The 21,583-nt window shown below is 34.9% G+C and overlaps 1 protein-coding gene across 2 annotated transcripts in view; it reads left to right on the top strand.

The window, feature by feature from the left end:
• Positions 1-3,664: 3,664 nt before the first annotated feature.
• The window catches only part of LOC137398530 (glycosyltransferase 25 family member-like), a 36,428-nt gene continuing 18,509 nt past the window's right edge, over positions 3,665-21,583 (top strand). For both annotated transcript variants that reach the window (XM_068084649.1, XM_068084648.1), the window contains exons 1-5: positions 3,665-3,946; positions 11,579-11,688; positions 13,590-13,711; positions 16,016-16,080; positions 20,926-20,995. In XM_068084649.1, the coding sequence (XP_067940750.1) occupies positions 3,750-3,946; positions 11,579-11,688; positions 13,590-13,711; positions 16,016-16,080; positions 20,926-20,995 (564 nt within the window). In that variant the 5' untranslated portion in view covers positions 3,665-3,749. The remainder of the gene's footprint in view (positions 3,947-11,578; positions 11,689-13,589; positions 13,712-16,015; positions 16,081-20,925; positions 20,996-21,583) is intronic.

Genomic DNA, 21,583 nt, shown 5'->3' with positions numbered 1-21,583 from the left:
ATAAAAGAACGTAAAAAAGAACTGGTAAAAACACGGCACTGGCCGTTTGTGAGAGCCAATCAAAGCGCAGTCTAAACCAAGTCTTTCCAAAGAAATAATTTCACAAGCAATCTTTTCATCAATTATTTTTATTTTTTATAACTATTTCTATTTTTGTATTATAACTATTTTCTTATACGACCGTATAAACAATTTGCTATGATGACTATTAATAATTCCTTGTTGTCAAAACTAAATTCCAATGTCTACACCAAACCTTTCTGAAGAAAAGTTTGGTTCCAAAAGACTAAACCGAGGCTTTCCGAAGAAATACTTTTACAAGCAATCTTTATACCAGTAACCACTATTTTCTATACGAATATATGAATTATAATTATATGACAAAAGTACATGTAATTTATTCCTACACATCCACATAGATCAGTAAATGCGTCCGCAAAACAAAAACAGTTTTGAGAAAGATCTTTCATAGATTAGTCATACGATTATGATTGAATAACTTGATAGCAGTCAAAGGCAAGGAAATCATGGCGCACAATGTTTGCATGAAGTTTCCATTAAACTGTTAGAATACCTGTGGACAATCAATTATGTTCTGTATACAGTTAGAGCTTTAAGCAGAAGATGGCACAAAACAACTTTACATAGAGTGATAATTCCACAACCTGAATTGTTTAAGAAATGTAGTTTACTAACTACTTAATAATTGCATTTTAGGTATTAAACTGCAACAATTTTCTAGACATCGAAACCTTTCAGTGAGGTAAGATCTATAGTTGTATTATGATGATGCTTGAGTTGTGTTCTCTTGCCATTCAAGCGCATTACTTTGAGTTATGTTCATTTGCATTTGATCTGAGTTACCAGCATCACTTATTAGCAAAATTAGTCGGACTAAATATTCGACTACTGCAAAAATAATCTAACCAAATAATGCATCAGACATGTCATCCACTAGATACAACATAAAGCAATAGCTGTTTTCACATAGTATATGCTTTCTAAAGCCTTGGGTCTAATGACGAGAAACGTACAAAAGTTGTAAACGATGAAAAGCTGTGGTAAACAATGAACTTGGCCAGAAAAACAAATAAAAAAGCTTAAAGCAATCAGCTATATACAAATGACAAGTAACTTTTTAAATTAGCTTTCAATTCGCAAAGGCCTTTCATTTTAGCATTAAATCAAAACACCTCATTCCATAAATTTAAGCCCTATTTATCACAGAATATTTTGTTGGCCAAATACATCAAAAAACAAAAACAAGAATAGTCCAAGTGACCTCACAAAACCAAGAGACGTGCTATAACTGCAGTGATTTCATTAATGCTTTATTTAGTGGACAAGCGGGTGTAAACGAAGCAATACTGAAAACAGATAGCCAAAAGATATTTAAGACAAACATGTAAAGAAACAACTACTAACACACATAGCACGGCACCTTACAAACACATGCTGATATGTTACACAACATCAAGTGTAGCATATCAGTATGTTACAAGTTATGTTACATATCAGCATGTTATGAGTATGTTTGAGTATGTTAACGTTAACAACGTCGTAACATGCTGTTCCACTAAAACAGCAACAAAAAACCTGGCAAAATAGAATCAATACCAACATCCATAGTTAAAGTTTACAGGTATAACCTTGAGGTTTTCACAAATAGAATGGCAAAATAAATTCTAGTAAGAAATGCTTCATTATTGTAGATCATATAATATATGCCATACATTGTAGATCATATTTATTATTGGGTGTCATTAACCTGAAAGATTATATGCCGAGTTGGATAGCTTCCGTAATGTGATCTTCCATGGGCTTAATGATTGGCGGCAAATTGAGATAAGTAATACATTCGGTCCAGCTAAAGAATTATGAGAGCTGTCTGAGTGGACAAAGCAGAGATGAAGCAAAGCCTAAGTAAAAAAATTTTAAACCTAAGAATATTTTGTATTTGCTCAGTAGTTTCAGTGTGACATATTTTTAACAATTTTACTTGTTAAGAATATTGAACTACTAAATTGAGCTCTGTGTTGTATCCCTACATAATTATTGTAAAGTTAAAATATGAGTATTTAACCACAATTCTGACATCGATGTTTCTAGAAGAGCATCTCTTGAACCCTACATTTTGCTTACTGGCATATAACGTCTACCGTTAATGGATACCCGGGCTCCGCAAAAGGCCAAACTCATAGCTTATAGGTCATTATGTCTACCCCATCTAGAATATGCAGCTGCAGCTTGGGACCCTAGCAATAAAGGTGAGATCAAAGACTTAGAGCTTGTACAGAACCAAGCTATCAGGTTTATTGCAAACCTGAAAGGTACAAGAGGCATAAGCGAGGCTATGGACAAGCTAGGAGTGATCCCACTACAACAAAGAAGACAACAACAAAGAATGAGGCTACTTATGAGAGTACTAAGCAAAGAAGATATACATCCTGCACTCACAGAATCTTATGACAAGCTCATTACCATACCAACAAACTTTATACTAACTAGATCTCAAAGACACGGAGTTCCAATCACTCTACAAACAAACAGGTCACTCTTCCACAATAGCTTTTTACCAAAGACAATACGAGACCTTAAATTGCAGACCTCTATGTACCATTAATTCAGAGATTCTAATTATGAAACCAATTACTGGAACATTGTTCTACAAAGAAAAAATCCATTTGGGTCTAATTGAGGCACGCCCCTTACATCCCTAGGTGGTTCAGCGTGAAGAATCCTACGAGGTAATACGAGGTAATACCTAATATATATAAAAAACCCATTCTAGACCAGTAAATGCAAAAATATGGTAAAATTGTACTTCGGGTTGTTTTGAGCGATTTTTGGAACAAATATTTTACATTGTATAATCTTTTGAAGTATTGGATCAACAATTGGCGCTCAAGGTTAATAAGTTAACAGCGTATAGCTGTTAGATTTTACAGATATGCAAGATTAACGAAGCATGGCGTCAATATAGAACATTTTAAAACATTTGGCCATAAATGTTAAACTAAGACTTAGGGCCAATAGTACTTTTTAGAAAAGTTTGTTCATTGACAATTTGTTATTCAAGACTAAATTAATAGATAAAATTTTTGTTGTTGTCGATGCAAACACTGACTGTTTGAACTTCGTGTGAAGGTCCCTTCAAAATGTGCAACTTCCAATATGCTTAACGACAGCTTTTTACCTACAAACATACGTGACATAAAATTATTACCAGAAACTGCATAATCACTAGACAGCTACAAACTATAAAAAGTAATAACGCTGTAGCACACTTTTTTCCCCTGAGGCACTTCATTTGAACCTAGTGATTTAGAGTGTACTATAGTCTGAGAGGTAGCTAATAGTTCTATTTGTGTAACATTAATCGTTAGGTTTCAATGATGCTTTTACTACAAAACAACTTATCAGGAACTGTTTCAAAACGGAATATATTACGAAAACGTCTGAATTGTCCCACGCGAATGAATTCTTTTGTAACGTGATTTTCAACCGGATATGGTTTAATTCAAACGCCACGGAACCTTCAACATTGTGAGGCGCGGTATCTGATTTGAAAACTATATATTATAGGAGCTGAGGGTAAAATGTCAGACCAATTGGAAAAAGCTATCGAGCTATTCGGCCTATAAAATTCGTTTGAAAAAAAAGAAGAAGATAGATCTATTACTGTCGGTCAAGGATGAATCTGAGCTGGCACACTGCCTCACTCTGATCGGCTCTGCAAATTAAACATAATGCAGCATCTGTCCACACGACTATTGTTACTTGTTGTTTTAATCTTACCAAGTTTTTGCCAAAATAGTTTACCCGACAGCAGGCTCGACCCGACAGTCACAATAGCAGTGCTTGCTCGCAACGCGCACGCAAATTTGCCATGGTTTTTAGGTGCCATCGAACAGCTTAGTTATCCTAAAAACCGAATTTCGATATGGTGAGCATAACACTTGCTAATTATTTTGTTGGATCATTATTGTAGTTGTCCTTATTCATGCAAAACTATGGTTTGGCTTTCACACGTATCCGTAAAAATAATAGTACTAAAGTTGACAATAAGCAGTTGGCTTAGTGTTATGGGTGGATGTGGAGAAATTATGTTATGCATAACTAATCCGAATCCACACACAACATCAATGTTGAACTTGCTTTGTCATTTTATTCTATTTTAACTATGTTTAGTTTGTGCACTTTTGCTTAGTTTGTGGCAACTATTTTGATTGTTACTGGCTCAGGTATTAATGAAGGTGTTAAGCTATTGTACTATTGTGTTAAGCTGTTGAGAATGAGGCTCCATAGGCGAGGGAGAGAGGACCCTCAGCAGGCAGAGAAGAGAGCATCCAATAAAGTCCTCGGGAAGAGAGAGAAATTGATAGATAGAGTCATTGGAGCTTTTCACTTTTATTGATGTCGGGCATGGGGGATGGCTAGCCTGTAGAAGTAGGTTGAGTATTAAGGTTCAATGCTTTATACCAGACATGTGAAGATATCTTGTTAGAGAAAGTCTTCAGCTGGTGCACGTGATGTTGACATGTAGTGTGGAGCCCATGACTTACTCCTGGTATCTAGGTCAGGTTTGAAAGTTCCCTGAATGACAGATCTGTATATTTGTACTCATTTCATTCATCTCTAATGTTTCTCTGGTGGTTTTTTATGATGGTGGTTGGTAGGTTTAATCGCTTCGACATCCTTTTTGCATGTTCTCCATCTGGTGCTGACGCAGTTTCTATGATCGATTCCTCCATTTTGAAGTTTCTAATTTGCTTTTAACGTTTTCTAATTATTGGATCTTTTGATATATTTTGGTGTGTCGCTGCTTGTACGTATTGTATGCTTATTCTGAGGTCTCCTAGTTTTAGCAGACCTCAGGAAGCTGAGGTCTGCTAAAACTAGTATCACCTATGGAGAACACACACATCCAGCTTGACACTTAACTGTAGAGACTATTCAATTATATGTTTTGCAAGCAGTTATAAAACTTTGCAAGATAAATCCCAAGCCAAAGATTGGACAAAAAGGATAAACAATTAGCTGAAGGGATTTCCTCAGTCCCTTGATTATCCCATGACTGAACGGATAATCCTAAAGGAATTATTGCAAAGTGGGCCTCTCACAATGATAAATTCAAGATATATCAGTTGTCAGTTTATGATTTTGAGCCACATGATATAGACCAATAATTACATTAAGCAAGAAAATTTAATTGCTGTCACAAACAATTTGATTAAGAACCATAAACAAATAGAACAATGAACATTGTAAGATATGGATACATTAAACTATTAGAAAAATTGACACCTGAAAGATGAAGCCTAGACCATATCAAACCATAAACATACTCATTTTACAACTGTATAAAACAATTAATGTTAGTTACATCATTAATTAAAAAAGTTTTCGCTATAATTTTTGTATACATCAACATATTTTTTATTCAAGACCTTCATATTCACGTTATTATTACTACCATAGTTATTTTTTCCATTGTGATCGTTATCCATTATTCGCGTTTCAAAACATTTTTCAGTTGCATTATAATATTTAGAAAAAGTATGTAGGCCTCACGTCAGCTTTTCGTTTTGATACAAGTATAGGTAGCTGTTTTAAATTGGTTCCTATGAACAGGCTGAGGTTTTTATATGCTTTTTCATCTTTACAGCCTTTTTTCAATTAACTGCGATGAATGATCTTGATATATCCAAAAAGAATCAAATCACAGAATTTTTACCTTCAAATAATGTTTAGCGTAAAACAAAAATATACTTGCATTGCATGCTGACACATATAACCTCTAAAACATACTACTGTGCTCAATAGACCATGAAACCTATTTTATCCCCCTAAAGGGGATGTTGTTTCAATGTGTCACAATTTTTTATACATTCATAATTAAAAAATGCAATTTTTAACGAAAATAAATTTTAGAAGTTGGTTGAAACTCTGTGATTCATAGAGTTTTCACGCTGATCCTATTCATTCTCTCTATATCGATTCGCTTGAAAATTGAGCATCTATCAATGAATTTCCAATTTTAGTACAATAATAATTCAACCTACGAGTGCTCCAACGTACGAGAAACTTGAGATACGAGCCAGCTTTTAAGCAAGTTTTAGCACTAACATACGAGCAATGTTTGAGATACGAGCACGTGAGTCAGTTGCAAAGTACGCCGGAGGTGTTTTATGAAAACAGCGTCACTCTGTATTTTTCAACTACTCAGGTTATACTTTTGTACCGTGTTTTCTGTGCGCAATATTCAGTGCAGAATTATGTGAATTAAAAGTATGGTGCGTAGACTGAAAGTTTGCCAGTAAAATGAAAGATAATGGAAAGAAAAAGCAAATGATAACAATTGATATTAAACGGAAAATTATTGTAAAATATGCGAAAGGTGTATGCATGATTGATCTAGCTCAGCAGTATGACAGAAATACATCTACAATTATCAAACCGAAGGGTTATATTCAGGGCATTTAGTTTGCAAAAGGACTAACCATAGTTTTTAAACGACGCAGCGATCTTCACGACCGCTGATGGAGAGACTGCTCAGGCATTGGATAAAAGATAAACAATTGGCCAGTGACAGCGTAACTAAAACGACGTTTCAATAAAGGCGAAAAGGCCGGTGGTTAAAAGGCAAAAAAGCCTATGTGAAAAGGCCAGTGCTATTTATAAAAATTATAAAAATAGACTTTTGGACAAGTTGGCTAGTGGTCGTGCATTAACCCTTTGTGATGACACCAGTGTTCGTCCTAATCGCAACACGTTGAAAGGGCGACAAAGGCAAAATGTCCTTAGATAGGTTTATCTTAAAACGGCCTGCTAGTCATGAAAGCGAAACAAAGGAAAAATTAGCTAACCAGCGAGAAACTTCCAACTATGAACGCCGAAGAAATTATAATTACGAAAAATGAAAGTTTGCTTTTAGGTTTGCTTTTAAGTTTGTTTTTTAAGACTGATAAAATCCACATTTATTAAATTCAACTGTTGTAATGAAGAATAACACTTATATCTCCCTCCCTGGCAAATGCTAGCGTTAGCTGCTACTGTATGTATTTAATTTTACATTTTAATTAATCACATTTCCTTGCATTGTTTTTATATTTGTTGCTTTTTGAAAGCATGTGGTAAGTTAGGACAATAACCAACATGTTTTTTCTGTTACAATATCTTGTTTTGAGTGTTTTATTTGCATTTTTAGAGTATAGAAACCAGTTAATATATATTTAATTGTTCTATATATAAATAAATTGCACCAACATGCGAGTAAATTGACATACGAGCTCAGTCTCGGAACGTATTAAGCTCGTAAGTCGAAGTATGACTGTACTTGGATGACATATGAATAATTTTTTGGTAGATTCCTTATAATAAATTACCATTTTCTCTTGTCCCCCATTTGAATAAGAAAGCAAACTAACAAAATGACAGCTCCTCTTCGTATGTTTACTATACAACTATTTTTATACAAGATCTGTCAGCAAGTTCACTTTTGTCTAAGTAGCAGTAGTAAATATGGTGTATTGTAAATGCTTTTTTATCTATTTACTTTAGTAGTTTCATAATAACTTTACTTGGTATTTATGAAAATTAATTTTTTCTTTTGTTACATTATTTTTTGATGGTAATTGTAAACTAAGTGTAAACTCGGTCTATCGATTTATAGCCTAAAAATATTTGATCATTTTCGCGTCCTATTTTCATGTTCTATAAAACAGTGTTTGGTTTTGCTTTTTACAATCATCAATTTTATGCATCTGAGTATCTGACCCAACTATTTCAGCACACTTTTTGTCATTTCCTATGTTTAGTTACAGCAATATGTAGCGGTTATTATGTAGGTTATTTGCGTGCAATATTATCACTTTGTTGTGATATGGGATAACAAGACATAATTTTTATTAATTATATTGCGATGTTTTAAACACAAAAATCAAAGCTGTTAGCAAGGCATGCTGTTGCTCATCTGCCATCATCAAATACATAGCTTGTAAATATTTTAAAAAATTCAATTTTTTTGTTTTTTATTATAACTAAACTCGGTTTCTTCGGAGTTGTCTTCTTAGAAAATCTTTCCACTAAACTAAAGGCTAAGAAATATATAATATTATTGCCATTTTACATGACAGTGCACCATTTCCCATCCTGCATTAGAAGCATATACTATAGGCTGGTTCAGTTTATGTTGCCGTAGTCGCCGGCTCAATGTTTTTACGTCAGCTAATTGCATCGTAAACGGATGGAATTGTCGAGGCATTGCTAATATTTTGGGAAATATCGCAGCTGTCAAACATTCGCTGTAGTTTGCCAAAACCAGCCTGTTTAATGTGCACTTGGCTGGAATGCTCGTCTGAGTTCGAATCCCGTACAATGTATTTGTTTGTACACAACTATCAGGAAAGCTTGCAGCTGTCAAACTTTCCTGATAGTGTGCCAAGCATCCGCGAAAACATATGCAATTTGCACCATGGTTGGCTGTCACATATTGCTTAATCTATATTTTGTTTCATGGTAGTTGCTGCAGGACTCTTATTTGATCGTTTCCGTGACGACATTGGATAATGAGAATTTTATGCTGTGAACTATTCGCTGATGTAAACACAGATGGGTTTGTGATAGTGTGAATATTGTTATCACAGACAACCACCTAATTATTGTGCAATTAGCATCGACATATGACGATATAATGTGAACCAGTCTTAAAGGAGTACTAATCCTTACAGACAGCTGCCGTATGAGCTGTCAGCTCATTGACATCGCTATACCTTTTCTCAGTTTCGTTGTCTCATCTCACGCTTGGTTGCCTTATGAATCGACTTATACAATGTAATAGTGTTGTGTATCATAGGTTAGTTCATATACTGTTACCCTTTCTCAACTAGTCAAGCAGATGAGTTGTCACTTTTGGAAACAGAGAAACCAATCTAGCGATGAAGATTGTTTTGTTGTCCGTCACTCAATTACCATAAATGGGCTGAAGAAATTGTTGTTCAAAATAAACTTCACAAGATTTCAGTAGATTTTATCAGAAAGTATGGGTGTTTTTCTATCATTTGCGATCGTTTTTGATGTTTGAGGTCATTTGATTGTCCGGATGTTTCAAGATTAAAATCGATAAAACTTAATTGCGTTTAAAATGCTCAGGAAAAAATACATGCAAAATGAGGTCGCTAATTGCTATTAATGCTATATAATATAGTTGGTATTGGCTGTTGTGTTTAGGCTGCAGCATTATGCGTCTCTATTCTGTTGGTCTTTTTGCAACTATATAACAGCATAATCAAACTTTCATTTGATTTGAGCGTTTTAACTGCGATCAAGTTTTGCCGATTTTAATCTTGAAGTATCCTGGCCGTCAGATCACCTCAAACATCAAAAACAATCGCAAATGATAGAAAAATACTAATATTTTCCGATAAAATCGACTAGAATTTTGTGTAAGTGCGTCTTTAAGCTACCCTAGGACACTTATATTTTGCTAGTATTTAGTTTCGTGAGTAGCACACAGAGTAAAATTTCGCTGCAACTTAATTTCGTGGCTCTGATGAGTGCGAAAATATAGTGATGTGAAAATAAATGCAGCGGGAAAGACCGATTACATTCCTCAGGTCCAGTTCGCTAATAAGAAAAAATTCAATTTGGGACTAGTTCGTATTTGTAAACCACAGGTTGAAATGTGTGGGTGAGATCGACAATTCAATTTGATCACTTGCTGCCATTTGTTTCTTAGACTATCAATGACGTCTAGGTCCCTCCCGCCGTGACTTTCACACTCGAATCCCAAGAAGAAGAAAATAGATAGGTAACAACCAACTTCACAACCAAAACTGTATAACCCTTACGCTGCCATAAACGCATTTATGCGTTTTTTAGGGGCCACTGCCATAAACACCTTTTTGGACTTTCTCAGCAATTGTGTGGTAACCTGATTTTATTATTTGTTGACCAAATAGCCCACGGTCTTTAAGAGTTTTATGAAATTGACTGTGTTGTCCGAAGATTTCTCTATAAAATCAGCCTAAAACAACGAAGCAATTTTAAACTTTTGTTTGAGAATTTCTAATCTAAAAACGAACATTTTTCTGTGAGTTCATTAACTATCCCGCGAGTCATAAAACAGGTAATTAGTTGTTGATGACATAATAGCCAATTTAGATTTTTGTGATTATACAGATAATTAATGTAGAACTTGAAAAAATACTGTATACATATCATGAAGCAATATCGGCAATTTCGGCAAAATGGCTGACACTAGGCCGGTAGCGAATTTGTACATGGTTGGCAGTGAAAGAGATAATGTGGTTGGACCTGATGAGGGTTGATATTGTTTTTGGTTGGTAATAAAATTCATCGCTACAATAATAATTCTTCAATTTTATGACTTAACCTACCAGACTTTCATCCTCATCAGTTACAAATTCGGTGACTAAACTGATATAATCTTAATTTGCTTTGCCATGCTGCTCAGTCGGTGTATTAGCTATAATGAGTTTACCAGACATTTCCCATTGATCCAACCACAGACAAAAATTGCCTGCATTTCTAATATGAAGATTTTATTGTGGATATCAATGAACAAAGCTATTTAACTTCGAGTTTTCGCTGGTGATTATGATAGTTTAGTTTCGCTCATTAAATTTTTGCGAGAGGATGACTCCGCGGAAAGTTAGATGCCGCGAATACATAAGTGTCCTAGAGTGTGTATGTTAGCAATTGGTCTAGCTGCTATGATGCATGAGTTTCTAATTGTTTCATTATGGTTTTTATTGCTAGACTAGCCTGACAATACCCGGGATTTCTTGCATTTTGCCTGTCAGGTGGGTGTTTAAGAGACTGGTTCTGAGGAATCAGATTGAGCTTTGAAGCCAAATATTTATAGTAACCTGGCGGAAAGGAAAGCACACAGCATATGTGTGTGAATTTTGGATGAAATCGGTCAGAAATGAGGATAGTATTTACACAGACTCACAGACGGACAATAGCAAAGTGGGATTTACTAAATATTAATCCATCTCTATAAATCTCATAGTTTCTCATCATTCGGTCTGTCCAGCTATAGCTGATTAAAATCTAGCAATGAACAATCTGTAACACAGAAGATTTGATCTCAGGACCTCCCGTTCACAAGTCAACAAGTTCACCCATTAAGCTACAAGGGATGCAATGGACTCATTGGGTGATATGAGTCATTATCTGGGTTAGAATATGCATAGCATCACTGTGTTACACGCAACGTCACTAAGGCTTGTTCTCACAGTTCCTGTTAGTAAGTTAAACAATTGGGATACTAGATTACTCAAGTTAGACAGTGGCAACTACATTACCTGCCACTGTTTATAAGCTGTTATTATATCCCGTGTAAAGCCGGGCATTCAGCTAGTATAGATATAGACTAAGTGTCATAACTAGTAGAGTGAGTTCAACTTCATGGTTTAACTTACAAGCATTTTATTGCTAAGAACCAAAACACCTTCTCTAATTTAAATGAACTGGGGAATGCTGTCTTCTTTATACCAAGTTATTCCAACATTTTGTCCCACTTGCACTTTAGAGTTTATATGGTTTGCAGGATTAGTACCGACCATAATGAGGATGAGACAGCAGAACTACTGACTGCATGGACCGAGGCAGTCAGAGAACTTTATCATCATGTCAACCTTACTATTGGATTGGAAGGCAGTGAGTCTATATTGAATCTTTGCTTTTGTCAATTGCCACAAACCGGGATACGGCATCTGTTCCAAAGTTGTGATTGTATGATGAAATGCACCAGTCTCTTACACTGTCTATAAGATAGATGCCTTGTCAGAGTTTTTTGTAACGTTTGTGTTTAATAAATCTAGCAAGGTTTTCAAACCAACCGATACCTTTCCTTATTTTCGCCGATGCTGTGTGTTCTGTCTCTCATTCCTTGAGTTTTTTTTATTTTCGAAATTTGTTTCCATAGTAAACGTATTTTTGCTATATATATATATATATATGTATATATATAGCAAAAATATGTTTACTATGGAAACAAATTTCAAAAATAAAAAAAACCCCAAGGAATGAGAGACAGAACACCCAGCATCGGCGAAAATAAGGAAAGGTATCGGTTGGTTTGAAAACCTTGCTAGATTTATTAAACACAAACGTTACAAAAAACTCTGACAAGGCATTTATCTTATAGACAGTGTAAGAGACTGGTGCATTTCATCATACAATCACAACTTTGGAACAGATGCCGTATCCCGGTTTGTGGCAATTGACTATATATATATACATATATATACTCATGCTACAGACAGTACTGCTTCGGCTATTGAAGCCTCATCAGTGCAGCTCAGAGCTTTGGCAAGGGACACAAATCCCATTACCAATGAGAGTTGACTTCTTGCCATGAAACAACTAGGTTGCCTCACAGACTTTAAGAAAGTCAATGTGCTGGCACCAGAGTGCTCAAATCACAAAAGTTATGAGCTTTGCACAAAGGCTAATAGTGCCGCACCTCTCACAGAGTGCTCAACCAAACCAAAGTGAGGGAGCATATACTTCGGTTCGAATATGATGAAGCACTTTTCCCATAGACAGTATAGTATCTTTGCTGTATACTATATATCTATATATATGTTTAATATATATATATATATCTATATATATGTTTAATATATATATATATATATATCTATATATATGTTTAATATATATATAAGTGCAAAGACGGAAAAAGATTTTAGCAACAGTTTATGACTAAAAGTTTCATACTGCATGCAGTAATCATCAGATGCTAATGCATCTGATGATGCTATATATATATATATATATATATATATATATATATATATATATATATATATATATAGTAAACATATGTATAGATATATAGTATACAACAAAGATACTATACTGTCTATGGGAAAAGTACTTCATCATATTCGAACCGAAGTTAGCCAGCCTTAACACTAGAAGTGAGCTGATATCCACATGCCGGCATGCTAGAAAACACCTAATTAGCTCAATAACATAATTTGACTACAGCTTTGATGTATACTATATATATATATATATATATATATATATATATATATATATATATACAATAGTATTGAGCCCTCAGCTTTATAAGTCATTTTATAGCTTGTACATTATATATTTTAGTCATTCTACCTGAAGATTGCAACGCGATTGCATGAAACTATTAGTAGTAATGATTTTAATCTGTAGTTTTTAATAAATTATATATATATATATTTCATTGGAGTTTAACACTCAGTGTTATTGCCTGACTGTCTAGGGGAGAGTAAAGGGAACTGGCAGTTTCCTTTAATACACCTTGTACTATTATTCTTATAGGCTTTTTCCATCATGAATCTAAGATTTTTCGTTGCCACTTTGCAAATTTGTGACAAAGGCTGACTATGATTGCCCCTTTGCATAGTCTGAGACCTCTTCATAGCCTGAGAAGTTATTTACACTTGCTCAGCCTTCATCATTTATCATTGTTAATCATTCATAGAGGAATGATTAACAATGATTTTTAACAGCTTCAGAGCTAAAACTCTACATGGTTACAGCTATGCGTTTGACTTCTCATTGTCAAGGGTATGGAGATGAGAGTGGCCATGACCTTGGGTACTGGAGCGAGGACAGGTATGATCATATGATAGCAATGAGACAAGAAGGACTTGACATGGCACGACGCAGTTGGTCCGATTATTTACTGGTAATATTTACAGTTGTTTGTTATTAGGTAGAACACAAGTTCCTGTCTTCTATACCAGCTCTCAGCTATGTAACTTACATGTGCATTTTGTGGCCAGTTGTGAAACAGCAACATGTATATAGAAGAACACAGTCAGGCATGTGGGTCACATTCCACTACCAAACTTGTACAGCTTACTGTCTGCAAGCTCATAATAAAATCGTAAAGACTCCTGCATTGACAGTCCATAGCAGGTGCCATGTTCTTATTAGCTGAATAAATGATGCAGACTTCTTTGCTCTGTTTATTATAATGCAGGAGCAATACATGTACAAGTTATGGCAGTCTTTCTAGTAGTAAGAGCCATGTCTGTCTGTCTGTCTGAAGCCACGCTAAGAGTATTAGGAAAAAATATTACACCTCATGGGAATGGAACCAGGATTCCCAGAAATGCTTGCTACCATCCGTGTCACTCAACCTTTCATCATCTAAGAATAATTGGGCGCATAGTTATTACACATAACAATCTCTCACAGTGCACAGGACTGCCAGATTATTAGTCTATTTAAAAAAGCAACATGTTTCTGACAATATTGTCTAACCCCCCCAACAGGCTTACGAACCATTGATCTAACAGCTCATAGGCATATAGTTAGCAGTTAGGTGAGCTGCAAGCAGTTCATATGTTCATTTTATTGAAAAGTATCAGATGGATCTGAAGATATTCCATACATGTTTCTAGTGTATTCCATGCAGTTGGTAGATGTTGGCAGATGTTGGTAGATGTTGGTAAATGTTGGAAGATGTTGGTAGATGTTTTGTAGATGTTGGCAGATGTTGGTAGATATTTGGTAGATATTGACAGGTGTTGGCAGATTTTTGGTAGATGTTGGTAGATGGTGGCAGATGTCGGCAAATGTCGGCAGATGTTAGTAGATGTTGTAGACATGTTCATTAACGTTTCATACACACCTGGATACAGCTACAGTAGACACTCCTATAATGTATACCTCGTCTGGCGTAAATTCTACTTAGTGTAAAGAATATATGTCAAGTTTTTGCATTGGATTATGTGAGCAATTCCGTATTGTAATGTAAAGCGTCAAGTCAGTACAGGTTCTCAAATTTGATTTGATTAACAAAAGCTCCATAGTTAGCATTAAAAATATTGTTTGCTCTCTTGTTGGCAGTAGAGAGAGAAAACAACCAATCTTGGTAATCTTTTATATATATTTTTTTCTCTTTGTAATATCAATTTGTTGTATTTTTGTTGGTTCATATATACATGCCAATGCATTGCAAGACTCTATGTGTTGCGCCTAAGATGTTATTACCTTTTCACACCTTTTCTCGTGGGAAGATCTAGGAATGGATGAAGCAGTTAACATGTATCTCATGGTTCGTGTAACATAAAAACCCTAGAAAGTAAACATTCTTGGAACAGATTATTTAGGTTGTAGGATTACAGGCATCTATTGTACTAAGTTATTCCAGGAGTATAACATAGCATACATTTTATTTTTTATACTTTTCTTGGATTTTTTTTGTTTGGCGCAGTGTCTGGCTATCTATGAACTTCATATTAAAACTAGAAACAATATTTTTCTGAGATTTGCAGTAATTGTGTGAGTCACTACTAGAACATCATACATCATATAATTATAGTATTTTATTATAATTATACAATTATATTACAACTACTAGCTCTTTGGCGGTCTGATGCACCATGAGAAATTGTCAGGTGTAATACATTTATGTACCATTAGTCTGGAATGCCAGGGGCAGCTGGTTTGTGTACTTGTTAGTTATAGTTGTTAGTTGGTATACCATGTTGAAGTTCACGAGTTCAAATCCAGTGCGATGCAATCCTTTTTTCCAGCATCAACCTTGGCTATGGATGGATGGACATGGTTCTTATTGTAGTAAATATTTTGGCCTGTCTATCTCCAATTAATTGCTTCAATTTTTCACAATTTCCATACAATATATATATATATATTGTGTCAGCGGATTCGAGCAGCCACCTGTGTGTTACAAGCATAAGTTCAAGAGCTGGTCTCCATGCTGATTTAAATTCCACAAGCATGATGCCTATACTGGTAGCACAATTATTATTGTAGCTGTCAGGAAAGGGGAAGGAATGTGTTGAAGTTTTGAAAAAATTCTGTAATTATGTAGTTTTACGTCAATTTACAAAAAGGACATTGAACAGAAAATAACATAACATTTGTTTTAGGTTAAGATAAGCCAGTTATTAGTGGAATTAACTCGGGCAGGGCTTGGCTTTAGTTCTGAGGCTAATTCAATTCCCTTCTCTCTTTGCAGATGGTGGACACTGACCAGTTTATATATAACAAGAATATGCTCTCCGATCTGATAGATCTCAATAAGTGAGTTTCTTTTTGACTTTTACACTATATCCGATACATAGCGGTATAAGCTTTTAGATAAAAGTTTTGCAGTCCACTGGATTTGAACCCATAGCATATACTCATTGTTAGCCGGGAGTATCTAGGCATGCTACTGTTGCAGGGTTCTATAAAGATAAACACGGAGGAAAGGGTTAAAACATACAAAAGTGTATGAAATAAACTGCACCCATTTGTTGGAAAAATAAAATTCTCATATACAACATTATTACTCATTGTAAATTTAATCAATAGCCATAAATTATATATTAAATTAATTATCATTTTTTTATATTGATTTCAAATATGGAAACCAAAGGGCTGTAAATTATGTTTTCGAAGAACATGCAGGATTCATTCTGAAAATTTCATTTTTTAATGGTTGAAGGTAACAACCTGTACAAATATAATTACATCACATACATTTTCATTTGATTATTTGAAGTCATATAGCTGCCTAAAAACTAAATTTGGAAAACAAAAATTTATATATCTCAATTATAGAAAAAATAAATCATTTTGTTGAACCTGGTGATATGTATTCTAATGATTTTTATTGGATTGGTTCAAGAAACTGCTTCTAATCTAATATGGGTGCATCCTAAACTTTATTTAATGGAATTTTCTCTATTCTTGACAATAATTTCAATCTATTGGTGTATAATTTATGTTTATTTACTAGAAATAAAGATGGAAAGAACAAATTATAAATAAGTTTGAGAAACTGTTCAATGTAAAAAGGGTTCCAGTTTATTTTGTGCACCGTTGTATGCTCTCATCTGGGTGTTTTACTTCATTTTTATCTCTATAGAACCCAGCAACAGTAGCACACTTGAGGCTGGTTCCCACTATATTGCTGTATGTCGGCGGTTTCCTTTCGACGTTCATCGTCGATTATGTGAACCGTAAACCGAAGGTATCGACGAAGCAACGCTGACATGTCAGGAAAGTTTGCATCTGTCCCGATATTTTGTGAGCATTGACGACAACCTTTTTAATGTAAACCATTTCGGCGACAGAAATTTACGGTTGCAAATAGCATGATCTGTATACTTTTGTTTATAAAAGTTGCTGCGGGACTAGTATTTGATTCAAGCACGCGGAAACAAAGAGGTTTCTTTGTGAAAATTTAACAAGAAAAACGAGAACACTGCGTCGCGGAGTATTTGCTGATGCAAACGCGTTTGTGATAGTGTGAACATTATTATCATCGACGATCACCAAATTATTGTGGCATCGATGCCGAAATACGGCAATATGGTGTAAACCAGCCTTTAGGTGCTTGCAACTAACAATAAATATGTGTTGTGGGTTCAAATCCAACGAACTGCAATGTTTTTGTTTAAAAGTTTATGTTCCTGTTTGACACTTGGTTGCGTATTACATGTTTCTATCTCAATTTTAGTATAATTCCTGGCAGTTTCCTATAACACGTCATGAGGTGAGATTGCGCTGCTTGCAGTGTTACTATAGTTACGCATTGATCTTTCTTCCTCTTATCTATTCTATGATTTCTTCCTCGCAAACCGCAGACTAAAGGTGAAAAATAGAAAATGTGAAAAAATCACTGAAAAATGTATTTCTCCAAAATGAATTTTAGGAAAGCAAAAACAAGAATTACAACAAAACTATAATATCCATATTAATGAATTCCTTTTTGTCCACAGCAACGCTATGTGTTCACACATGTTATGCCAGTTTCATCTAAACCTCACATGCATGGGCTCTTGTTTTTGGCCAGGTCGCTGAAATATTTGGCTTCAAGACTCTGTCTGGTTCCTGGGAACTGGCCTTTTAAACACTCCTAGAGAGCTATCTGATTAAATATGAAATAAATTCCCTGGCATCACCGGGCTTATCGCTAGTTCCTTATGAACCCCGCTGATTTATAAAGAGACATATATTTTTCTGTTCAAACTAAGATTTTGAAGAATATGGATAGGAGATACTGTCGTGGGTATTCTCAGAAAACTATCGCGTGCAGACAACTTCTAATTTATTTATTATAACCACAGTATATTGTGAGGTGGCTTGTTCAACAGCAGCAGCAGAACCATAGACCTATTAACTATACTAATATATTAACTTACTATAAATATTAACTATATTATATACATGTATATAATATAAATGTTATATAATATATATATATTATATATAACTATAACCTATATATAAGTATAGTTGATAGGTCTATGAGCCGATTGTGAGATGTGTTTGTGAAATAAATTATAAATAGACAGTCGTTTAAACCCATCATAGGCCCAAGTCATTGGATTTATTTCTACGTTGTGGAGACAACTCTATTATTTCTGGATTCATATTTGACAAGGAGATCAACCTCTACATGGTCATTTATTATGAAAGACTAGTTAGTACCTTGGCAGTCCCATGAGCCATGAGAGATCATCATTCGTAATAGCTATACACATAATTATACAGTAGCGCAGCAAGGTGTTTGTGTGATGCAGTTGGTAGTGGGCTTGGCTGTGAATCTGGATAGCCGGGTTTTATTCCAGTGCGGTGCAATCCTTTTTCCTAACACTCTTCACGTTGCGATGGATACGACTCTTATTGTAGTACAATTGTTAGGTTATTAGCCCTGCTGCGTTGTGTTATCATTTTAGTATTTCTGAAGTAAGCAAAGTGTAAAACTGCTAGTTGCCATTTGTGTTGATAAACATGTTGAAATACTACAAAACAGCAAAATCTTGCCTAATCTTGAAATAGCATTTTTCTACATAGAATATATGCATCATATATATTATATACATGTACATAATGTATATATCATATATATTATGTATATAGTATTTATTATATATTAATATATAATAAATACTATATAACTATAATATATGTATATAGTATTTATTATAAATTAATTAGTAGTTAATATATTAATATGCTTTATGTATATACATGTATATAATATATTACATATATTATATATGTAATATGTGTTTCTCCAAAATGTGTATTTCTCCAAAATGTGTGTTTCTCCAAACAAGTACAGATTACATATATTATATATAATTATATGATTAATAATATAATATATACCTTTCTAGTATATTATGTATTATCACCTTAATGAAATTATTTGAGGATCTCGAACTAAAATAAGCCTATTTCATCATCCTACATTTGTTATCTGCCACCTACTTTACATCAAAATGGTTGAATCAATGTTTCATATAACGATACTATTACCCTGACAGTCTACTGTGCAGTGATAAAGCACAGAGAATAAGTATTAATAACAGTTAATAAATAATTTTAAAGTATAGAAGGTCATTTGAGTAGTGCAGGTGTTAAAGTGTAGGTCTGCTGAGCAGAATGTCATGAGTTTGACTCTCGTTCATTGCAATCCTATATCTCAAACTCTAACTCTGCCTTCAGACAGAGTAGTACTCCAGCAGTCTGGTGTGATGTTCGGTAGTCATGTGGTAGCTGCGGGTGATCATCAGGTATGCCCATAAAGCACAGATAATACATGTATGCACAGTAATCTTCTTAATATTTCTCAAAGTATGTGTGTTTTATGTCGTATGTCTGCATTCCGGCTATAGCTTTTTAAAATCTTGGAGTAACGCGTTCGTACCGAAGAAGATTTGATCTCGGACTCTGCTGTTCACTAGTCCAACAACCTACCCATTAGGTCACAGAGATTGAGTTGTTCGCTCACTAATATAAGTCGCTATATGAGAGCACATACCCAATGGCTTTGCGTATCACGCTAGGTGATTGCTTAAATAGATGATTGTCATTAGTTAGCTTACTAAAATTTTTCATTGTCAATGTGCCAGGCTAATAGCAAGTGGCAGGCAACTCTCATTACTTCTCATTGTTTATAGCTGATTTTTAATACCCGGGCGACACCAGGTAGCACAGACTAGCACATTTTAAATAATTGAATTTGAATGATCAGGGCAGGTGATAGCGTGCCAGGAAGCCAAGCTGCATGTCACGGAATTTATTGCCAGATGATGCAATTTTTTTCTAAACTCGAAGCGTGGCTTCAAATAAACAGATTTTATATGTAAAGAATGGTTACATCGCACAGGTTTTGAACTCATCACATTTGGCTTAGCAGACAGGCACACTACCATCAGCGCCGCTCAGCCACCTTGTTGCGCTTTGGAATAATTGTGCAGATACTTACTACACATGATGATCTCTCACATGACTGCAATGTTACTAACTAGTGCCGATAAAAAGGTATACATATGTTGAGAATAACTTTCTTCAAAGGTTTTTAGGCACATTTGAGCACATCCAACTGTTGATTGGGTTGATATGCTCACATGAAGTGCAGAGTTCACAATCAAACCAAGTTAAAAGCTGGTTACAGGTACTTTTTGTAGTTTAAGCCTTTTGAGAAACCTAGCATGTAAATCGTCTAAAGTTTGGAATAACTTGTGAATTGTGTACGTTTAGTGTACGTCTAGTGTAAGTCTAGTGTATATCTAGTGCATGTTTAGTGTACATCTAGTGTACGTCTATTGACCTTCTAGTATACGTCTATTGGTCATCTAGTGTACATCTAATGCGCATCTATTGTGTATCTAGTGCACGTTTAGTGTACGTCTAGTGTACGTATATTGGCCATCCACTGTACGTCTATTGTTCATCTAGTGTATGTCTATTGATCATCTAGTATACATCTAGTGTATGTCTAGTGTGAACAACTCACAAATGTGTCCAAAAGCTTTTATTACAGTTAAGATTTATCAGGTTGTTAATATTATGCTGCTCTCTGTCAGGGGTGCAGAAACAAGGGGAGATGACTCAGATCTTACATCGCCTATATTTTTATCATTTCAGGCCCATTGTCGCACCTATGATGAACTCGACATCTCTCTACACTAACTTTTGGGGAGCTGTCAGCCAAGACGTAAGTACATTTTCATAATCATTGATATATAAGTCGATATATATATATATATATATATATATCGACTTATTAGGTTTTACGGTATATATATATATACCGTAAAACCTCTATTTGAATGCCATAGCGCTGTATTTTTCAACCCTTCTCCTATAATGGTGTTCTATTAGAGGTGGCATTCTATCAGAGGGGGTGTTCTATTAGAGGTGGCGTTCTGTTAGAGGTGGCGTTCTGTTAGAGATGGCGTTCTGTTAGAATTGGCATTCTGTTAGAGTTGGCGTTCAAATAACGGTGCACTCAAATTGATATTTTTTGGTACGTGGGTAATCCTTTTGTCTGTCATGCATGCCTGAAATAACATGTTCCTCCACATCAATTCTGCTCTAAATATTTTCCTAAAGATTTAGATTGCGATTTAGATTTCCCGTGTTTGAAGTCTATCATGAAACTGAACTGCTAATCAGCATCTTTGATACTAGTACAAGTCGTTTCCTCAGTCACTATTTTACCTGGAAAGAGATGAGCACCTGTTGACACATGTATGCCTTGCAGTGACACTGAATGTAGGTAGATGTGACAAGCTAGTCCAGT

Source organism: Watersipora subatra, chromosome 6 (genome assembly GCF_963576615.1).
Source record: "Watersipora subatra chromosome 6, tzWatSuba1.1, whole genome shotgun sequence".
Classification (NCBI taxonomy): domain Eukaryota; kingdom Metazoa; phylum Bryozoa; class Gymnolaemata; order Cheilostomatida; family Watersiporidae; genus Watersipora; species Watersipora subatra.
The sequence above is the reverse complement of the archived record's forward strand: the minus strand, read 5'-3'. Positions and strand labels throughout refer to the sequence as shown.